We start from the raw sequence: 9,712 nt of genomic DNA, 5'->3' as shown, positions 1-9,712 counted from the left end.
AGTGAGAGTGATGGCTCAGGTCTAAGAGGTGGTGAGATATTGGTGGTTGTAAAAAATTGCAATTCTGAGCTTATGAGTTATTAATTACAGCCTCCCCTCCTTCACCCCTCTTTACCAGCCATTAGAAACACAGCCACACACACAATCACATATTTTGAGGCGTGCATGCTCACACATGCAGGCCTCGGGACATGCACAACACACGCACACACACATGCACGAGTCGCGCACGCACAAATTAGCTCGTCCATACCACCGCTAAGTGTACAATACCCTGCTCTGATGAGCAAGCTCCCGTCGACCTTGGAACTCTCTGGAAAGACAATACAAGGGGAGCCATGCTGCGAAAGGGAGGAGGAGGTGGGGGTGGCGGGAGCAGATAAGGTAGAGGGGAAGGGATGGAGAGAGGGAGACAATAGATGAGAGAAGGAAGGAGGGAGGGAAGGAGAGAGAGAGAGAGAGTAAGTGGTGCTGCTCAGTATAGGGCAGGAGGGCAGTGCTCCCTCCCTCCTCTCCATCTCGGCTCATCTTGAATGCAAATGTGGTTTCTATACGGTTCCTTTGTGCCGCTCCTAACTGCTCCAGAGAGAAGCAATTACAACTGCTCCATTCACTCAGAGAGAGAAAGACACGCGTGGATGGAGAAGGGTAATTAATAAAGAGATAGGAGGGATGAAGGAGGAAGAGAGGAGGTGAACACGTACCTGTGGAGGAGCCTCAAGTAGGATTGGATTATTGATCGTAGAGGCAGCTGTGCTATTGACACATGCAGAGGCGGGAGCTGACCTGACTCATAATATCTGACTCTATGAAAGGTCAAAGGTGAGAGGTCAGCAGCATTACATCACAAGTGTTATGTAGAGTGCGTGTAATGCAGTGTTACACTTTGGCCCCTTGGTAAATATCTTAAAGTCGTTATTCCCCAAATCGTTGAATCAAAATATCTAGATATGACATCACCCTCCATCCGCTCTCCATCTCTCTGCGGACGGATTGCTTGCAGTGCCACTGCCGTATCAGCTGCAGCGACAGTGGCCGGGCGGCGCTGCAAGGTACGGTGGGGAGATTTTATGGCAGTCATTTGGGCCGCTAATATGTCATCTCCATTAGCCGACTTTTAACACTCGCAGATAGATGGCCCTGTGACATTTATCTGCGCACGGGTCGTATTTTAGCTGTTAAATGGCTGCCGATGTGTGGAGTGCGTGCAAAGTGAGTGTGTGTGTGTGTGTGTTTTAGGCCGTGCAATGGCTGGGTCTGGGAGGGAGAAAGAGAGGGAGATGCATTGACTTTTAATGACACTCTATGCAATAGCACTTTAGAGGTAATAATCACAAATACAATGCGAGTCGTCACCTTTGACCCAACATACCCGTCTCGCCCGGCGCGAAAGAGAGACCTCCTCCGGGCCTCCTTCCTCAACAGATAGACAGCTGAGGCACCGTGAGCCAGGGTCCTGCAGCGTCAGCAAAAGAGAACAGCTAATTAAGCGAGCAGCCTACAGGGAGATGATGAGGAAAAGAGGGGAAATAAAGAGAGAAAAGTGATGGAGAGAAAATGTGGGTGCGAAAAGGCTCGCAGGGAGCCGGGCGAGAGTTACACAGGGAGGGTTTGCAGTTGTTGGCTTCTGAGAGGTCACAGAGGTGAAGCCGCTCCCTGTGAGGGCTTCAGGTGAAAGACTAAATGAGCTACCCTCATAAAGTAATACCAATATTGACGGCCACCTCGTGTAAAGAAACGCATTAGACAGATTCCCTCCATAAAACAGCTGTAAATATGATGTACAATCTTGTCATTTAACTCATCACACACAGCCGAACCTTCCCCCGCCACACACACACACACACGCACACACACACACACATAAAAACACCATCCACTATCTGCTGCATCGCAGAGCTGAGAATGTGTCATTTTATGTGTTGAGTTACAGGAGCTGGCTCACCTGTCCAGAGGCGCTGAAGTTGACTAATGTGACAGAAAATTAACAATTAAAAAATTCACACGGGCCCAGAGCCACCGCGACGGAGCCCGTTCACAACTCAGTGGACACCCTAATTGCTTTGAAATACAATTGGGTTTGGGCTTTGTTTGGTGTTTTGGAGGTATGAAGCGCTTCAGTGCACACTGGAAATTGAGTTATAAATTACTGAGCTGAAATAAGACATGTACCGTGAATACTCAATATCCAAATGCTAGATGTTGTCCCGTACTGACACACACAGAGCACACAAGATGCCACTGCTCGCGGTTGCATTTCATTTTGTCAGAAAATTGACTTGCTCTGAACCAAACAGTGGACGTGTGTGTGTGTGTGTGTGTGTGTGTGTGTGTGTGTGTGTGTGTGTGAGCCTGTCATGGGGCGCGTTGATAAGGTCAACCTCAACAGCAAACACAACCACAAACCAGTGGGACCCAGAAAACTGACAGTGAATGAGGAAAATGAGAAAATGTTCATTCATCCACAGCTTTTCCCACCAGCGCATGTGTGTGTTTACTCGTGTGTGTGTGTGTTGTATGAACACAGCTCAGTGGCTGGTGTGTGTGAAGTCACTGACAGCTTCATTATGGCTGGTGCGCACAGGGAGACAGCACCATCCAGGGGAAGGAGAGAAGAGGACAGAGACACAGGAGGGACAGGCCCGGTTTACTGTTGGGCCGGCCCACGTCACTTCAGCTGTTGGTGGAGGAAGGGAGGGAGGAGGGGGGAGGAGAGGGGGGACAGCTGCTGTCTCCTTTAATGAGCCTTTGCTTCTTTCATCAGCTTTCAATTTACAGCGCTGTCCGGCACTCCTGTCCGTCCACACACACACACACGTCCCTGTAACACACACAGTTTGAAGCCGTCTTGTTTCTCGCAGGTGACTCCCAAGAGAAGTCTGTAATAGTTAAATTAATTTGCCTTCTCCCTTTAATTAGACCGTCTCACCAGGGGAGAGAAGTGACACCTGGATGAAATGTGACCAGAACTGGACCGCTTTGTCACCATCAAACTGAAGACGCCCAAATTATAACACTCACATGCACTTAGTAGTTAGATATGGTGCATTAACACATCCTGAAGGGCACTGCAGAGGACACATTGATCAAACTCTGCAGTTTGTTGCATTAGAGGACAACTCGCCTGCACACTTGTTAAGACATTTTTAAATGACATGTATGATCAGTATAACAAACAACAGGATTATGAAGTCTGAATCAACTTCATCACAGTTGTAGAGACAGCCCACATCTTCTTTTTCTCTGATAAAGGTCCTGTGATGTCTACACTCCCTCTACTGGGCTCTTACAACAGCTGCACTAATATATGACATATGAAGTCAGATTAAAGGAAAGTTCTGGCTAAAATCAACATTAAAACATTTTAAGAAATAATAAATGAAAAAACAAGCCTCGGTTTCTTTTAAAAGGGAAATTTATTCATTAACAAATCATAAAAGTATTCTCTAACATTTCACTTAAAACTTTCAAGTCAAAACACATCCCTCGCTAATCTCAGAAGAGCTTCAGTGCAGATAAAAATATATAGTTAGAAAATATTTAAGAATTCAACATGATAAATTGCAGGTAAATCATTTTTTGAAAACATGACCATTCTTTAAGTGCAAACTTTATCACATGACAAAAGCATTGCTCTGAGAGAAAACTAAAACAATCATTAACAAAGCAACAAAATGTCAAAGAAAATAATCAAGTTCACAAGTAAAACAAAGTTTTTTTTTCTCTCTTTGGAAATTAACTATGAAAAGCAAACGCTCCACAGAGTAACGGAGGAGAAGGTGGCCGTGAGCGTCAGGGCGCAGTGAGCGGAGCGTCTGAAAGACAAGGGAACAGCTCCGGCTCTCTGTCGGAAGACTCCAAGAACGTGAGGCGGCTCCCTCGCGATGAAGTGTCCACGCTGAGTCCACAACTCAATGATGAAGAGCAGCTGTGGGAGGAAAAGAGGTGGAAGGGTCAAAGTCAGACAGCGTCAGTTGTGGAATGTAACCGAGTGCATTTAATTAATAAAAAGGGCACAATGTAGCTTTCAAGAGGACATTCAAACTCAAAATTAAATGAGGTAATAAAACAAAATCAGAAATATTTATTTTTTCAATTAGTGAGTAAACAAGCTGCTATTCTCAAAGGAAAATACGGACCACAGGAACACTGTTTAAAGTGAGAAAGATGGCAGGGTCCGCCAAATATAAACAAAGTAACACAGTATGAAACTGTTTCAGTTTGTTTATTCAGTCATGAAATCAAAGAGTTTGTTTAGGCATTAAAAAGAAAAAAGAATCTCAGTTAATGAAGGTCTTTCTCTTGTAATTAAAATGTCTTCCCCAAAACTACACTGTGCACCTTTAAGAACTGTACAAGTACTTTGAGTATTTACATTTTATTGAACTTTATACAGGATTCCTACATATTTTCTGTGGCATTTTAAAGCATCTTGCAGCTGTGGTGAATTACACAGGACATTCACTCAAAGTTATGATTTCACTTAATGACATGAAATCAGATGTGTTTGTGCTATAAAACAACCAAAATTATGTTTTGTGACATCACACAGCTGGATGACTGTCGGTAAACAGACTTTGAGGAAACACAACAAAGCAGAATCTAAGCTCTTATTAGTCTGCTTTCATAATCTAAATCGATTAAGGATTTCTAACGCACGTTGTAAACCTGTTTAACTTCTGCTTCACTACATCAGAGGCAAATATTGGACTTTGGTTATGACCAGAGGAGAATGTTTTTTTTTTACTTTTATCACAATAGTTTTTTACCCCGACTGCATGTATGTAACTAAGTGTAAGGAACTATGGAGGTTTTTTTCATTTTCTGCTACTTTATAATTCCTCTTTAAATATTATACTTTTACTCCATTGCATGCCTTTTATAACTTTAGTTATTAGTTGTAGATTGCATCCTACAGAAGAGCCAAAAAAGTGCATTTTAAAATGTATCATCAATTGAATAAACAAATTTCAAGTCAGTCTGTTGACCCCTTGTAAACAAACATGCATAAACATTTGTAAATATATGTATAATTAACTTTTACTTGCACTTTTGTTACTTAAAGACAGTTATTAACATATTCTTAGACTTTTCCTTTAACACGTCACCTTTACTTTTACTCAAGTATGACTTTTGGGTACTTTTTACAACACTGCGCAACTGTTCAGTGAAAACATTGCATCTCTAACTTTTGTGATTTTTAATACTTACTAAAGTCCCATTTTAAACACAGGACTTTAACTTGTAGTGGAGTATGTTCACATTTCAGACCTTTATATAATGCAAACCGGTCGGTCCAAACTCGTACCTTTCTGAGTCAGAATCACAGCCTTTGTCCTCCAATCTGCTGATGAAACCGCTGCTGGAGCGCTGTATGGCTTCAGCCACTGTGTACATGGTCTTACCAAGAGCACACCTTTCCATCCTCGTGATGCTGAGGTCTGACTGGAGGAACAGATGGAGTCGACTGTCTGATAAGAACAAAGGTTCACGAAGAACACTAAAGAAGAAGAGACATTTAAAAAACAGTTAAACGTAGAACAAGGTCTCCTTTCAAGTCAACCTGTGCTCCTGCTTTCAGCAGGTTCATTATTAAAGCCTTGGGGGTTTGAAGAGGGGAGTGTAGAAGGGGGCAACTAGGTGGCAATGCTATAACTTGATTGCTTCCACTGCTTTAGCTCACAGTTCTAAAAACTCCTGCATGCCCTTCATCCTCTGCAAGAGCTGCTTTGTGTTCCTCAAACTGAAGAAGGGGTTCCAGGGAGGCAACTTGGGCAAATCTCTGGAGAAACAGAGAAAAATCCACCATGACAACTTATTGCAAGCTTTAAAAAAATCAATTTAAATGAATGATATGAATTTGCAGCATCAACATACAAGATGAGGGCGTTCTGTTCCAGGCAGTGTCGGAGCCAAACAAACTCACTGTAACGCCGCCTTACACAGGAAGTCTTTCTTCGAAAACACATGCTGTTGGTCTGCAAAGAGAAATCAAGTCAATAGATTTATCGCAAACAGCTCAAGATGAAGATGACCCAGAAGGAAAAATCAGAGCCGTTTTTCTTACGTGTAAACAGATCTCATAGTCGATGTGTGTGTGCAAGAGGCCATCTTTAACCACCCGAGGATCCTGAACGCAAACGCTGACAAACTCCTACAACATTCAAAACAGAGAAGAGGGGATTGTAAAGATGCCAGCGTATGTTTTAAATGAAACCAAGATACGTTTCAGCTGCACAGATGTCTACTTAAGTTAGCATAGCTAACCAGCTAGTGATGTAAACACCAAGACCTACAGTGCTCCAAACTCCCAGGCCAGACTGTGAGCTGCACGGCTAAGTTGGTGGTTTATCTAGTGATGTGCTGCTCACAATTTGTTTCGAGCACTAATTTCAACGGTGGCTAGTTCTTACATGTTGCAGCTTTAAACAGCAACTGTACAATTACAAGACAAACAGGAAGTGTGAGAAAGCATGATCACTTACATTTTTTGAGAGATTGTTTAGCATACTCTCCATAGTGGGCACAAACACCTGCCAGAGAGAGACAGAAACATTACAGGTGAGCCGTTCAAGCATACAAATATCTTAGTTTAACACAAAATAGGAGTCGATGTGAGCTACAGAGAAAATTTCACATTGCACAAAAAGCCCAGTAATGAGCAGTCCAGCAACCAAAGTCCACTGTTGGCAAAGCTTGATCTGTTTTGCACAGGCCTGACAGGCAGATTAATAGTTTTAGGACTCAAGCTGATGCTGAGCTGATGTAGAACACAGGGGAACAAAGGTCGAGGGAGCAGGATTTAGATCGAGAGGGAATATCCTGACCCTAAACGCCTTAATATGGATTTACATACACACACCAAAAAACAGCTGAAAATTATATGAAAGCCTTTTCTGACGGCCTCACCAGCTCTTCACCCTTCACTGAACAACCACAGCTATTATGATCCAAGTAAACCATGAAGATGCAACACTCGCTGCTCAGATCAATTATCAAACGTGGCATGCAAACTTTCATACAACAGCTTTCCCCTCACATGACACGCATCTCTAAAGGCTTCAGTGCCTGGATCACTTGCCTGACACCTCACTGAGACACCAGTATTTAAGAGCAGCAGGTTCAAGCAGGACTAATGAACTCAGTCGACCTTCTGCAAACATCACATGAAAGCCACACCAAGACCATTTATTTATTTTATAGATAGATAGATAGATAGATATAGAGATAAGACACCATACAGACTTCATATTCCTGTTGACATGACAGTTTATTGTTGATGGCAGCAGTGCTGTGCGATCATTCAACAGGTCAAAGATTCAAGGTGGAAGAAACTTGCTGCGCACAGTCTCCTCTGGTCAACAAGAAGATGCACCTTAAATCAAAAGGACTTTCCTCGCCATGACAGAATGCACAATACATTCACGTTACTTTCAGCAGCATTCATGCACAAAATCCCCAATTTAGACTCTGAACTGTCCTCCTCTGGCATGCAGGATCATAGTGCATTAACATCTGCACACCACAGGCAGTTAATGTAGTCCAGCATCCTAAACAGCCACGTATTACAATTCTATAGAGATTGGTAAACTACCCCCTCCTGTAAAAATGACAAATAAAAACAAACATCAAATAAATTAAATGTCCAACTATTTATCGGAGTGATGAAACACCCAAGTTTCTGAAAAACTATTACATTAAAATCTGAAACAGAAGATTCTCAAATCTTGATAATTGCAGTCTTACCTCTCCCTTCTGTGCTCTCCGAGCAGTAATCCGCTGTTGGTGAACAGCAGGAGCAGCTCAGCGCGGTGCTGGAGGCTCAGGACCGAACTGCTGCTAATACTCAGTGTGCTGGACCTCAGCTCGGTGCTGGATCAACACTCGTCTGCCTCGAGAAGGCCTCAAGGGTTTAAAATATACACAAAATAAAAAGACAAAGTCGTTAAAAATGAAGTTAAGCTGTGGAACCTGGCCCGAACAGACGATGTGAGAAACGTGTTCCAGAGGCGCAGCTGAGTCTGATTGACTGGGAGGAGTTCCTTTAACAGGAATCACCTGGTGGGAGGAGCAGGGAGCTGCTGGAGCTGCTGGGGGGGAGAAACATGGACGACACGAGGCTGAACACATCAGGAAGGGTGTGCGTGCTTATTGCTGATGAGTGGAGATAACACAGTACAGCAATCAATAATTCTGATCATTATATTTAGAAGCGTTGAACCCTTTTATTTGTTTGTACATGGCTAATTTGTAAGTCAGTCAGCTCCTTTTTATTTACTTGCTATTAATGAGTGACTATATTGTCCTTCAGAAGAAAAAAAAAATGCACATGTGGAAAATCATTACTCACATCTGATCATATGAGAAGACAAGACGCTTCACAGTCACAGTGATGACAACTCCTTGCTTTACACATGACCGGCACTGTCAGTGTGTGACGTGTATGAACCCGACGGTCAGGTCATCCACAGTTGCAACCGTAAGAAAAGAGTATACAGCTGCTGAACTGTTTGAATTCTACTGTGATTCTTCCAAGTAAGCATTTTGTGCAGAGAGACATCACAGAAGCAACAGGCCTCAAGCCAATCACCACTGCTTTAAGATTAATTTTAAACCAACACTCAGGACTTTAACAGCTTCACTCTCAGTTCAGCATCACATATAACATCTACACTGGTCTATTTTTGGTATCAGTCACTTTTACTTTTCACCAAGTCTGATACCAGCAATGACACTGTCAGTAAATTCAAGGCCACATTCTGCAGAACTACCAAGAATAATATCAAAACCTGAAGAACAAAATCAAACTTCTCTCACCAAAGTCCTCAGAAGTTTATTCCAAAATGCCTTCCTGTCCAGGAGTGGAGGTTCACTAGTTGTGGGACGTGACCTTAAATAAAGACACATCTACCTTATAAGGTATCTGGTAAGCTCTGCTCATTTGCATTGAGAGGTCTCCTTATCTCTGGTCCACTCAGTGATTTGTTCAGCGGCTGTGATTCACTTTCAGGCAGTCATGGAAACAGCTTTCTTGTGTCTTGACGTCTCTGTCTCTCTAATTCTATGGTTATGGCCAATGAGAATTTAAAAAGTGCTTAGGAAGGATCAGCTGATGTTACAGAGCTGCGCTATGATCTGGACTACAAACAAACATCATGTGTGTAGCACATGATGTTTGTCTGTAGCCCAGATCATCTGTCGGAAACATCTTGGTAATCCACATTTGCATTACGTTAACATCCCGTATCTGCTGTTTCGGCTTCACAGCCAGTCTAAACCACATGGCAACATGAAGAAAGCTCAGACACACACATGATAACTATGAGGCACCGATTACAAGATTGTTAGTTAATCAAGGTACTTCAGATTTACAATGCCAAATTAAATGAGTGAATAAATGCAAAGAAATAAAAACAGATTTATGAAAAAAGCACAGCAAATGTAACTGCGGGTTGGTTTTCATGTGGTGACTCGTGACTGTGTCATTCATTCATTCATAGTGGTTAACCACTTAATGAACGCCCCCATTTTAAGGTTCTTTTTCCTATACGACATACCAAAATTAAAAGCATGACAGCTCCCACATAGTTTGAGACTCAGGGATGTGCTTGGTACCACTGGAAAGGTAACACCCTCGTTTTTTCTAGAAGTGTAATGATTCTATGACATACTGACACAGAGTTACAGAGGCTGGAACACAGGTTTTGGTTTC

General features: G+C 42.7%; 1 protein-coding gene across 1 annotated transcript; it reads right to left on the bottom strand.

The window, feature by feature from the left end:
- Nucleotides 1-3,397: 3,397 nt before the first annotated feature.
- On the bottom strand, nucleotides 3,398-8,035 carry snx10a (sorting nexin 10a). The gene is made up of 7 exons (XM_030411404.1): nucleotides 7,747-8,035; nucleotides 6,486-6,533; nucleotides 6,068-6,154; nucleotides 5,878-5,978; nucleotides 5,684-5,782; nucleotides 5,309-5,500; nucleotides 3,398-3,928 (listed from the first exon to the last, which is right to left on the bottom strand). Exons 2-7 carry the CDS (start codon nucleotides 6,516-6,518, stop codon nucleotides 3,793-3,795), a joined length of 648 nt encoding a protein of 215 aa, XP_030267264.1. The 5' UTR covers nucleotides 6,519-6,533; nucleotides 7,747-8,035; the 3' UTR covers nucleotides 3,398-3,792.
- Between the last annotated feature and the right edge of the window lie 1,677 nt (nucleotides 8,036-9,712).

Source organism: Sparus aurata, chromosome 3 (assembly GCF_900880675.1).
Source record: "Sparus aurata chromosome 3, fSpaAur1.1, whole genome shotgun sequence".
In the NCBI taxonomy this organism is placed as follows: Eukaryota; Metazoa; Chordata; class Actinopteri; order Spariformes; family Sparidae; genus Sparus; species Sparus aurata.
This window is presented reverse-complemented; position numbering and strand designations above follow the sequence as displayed.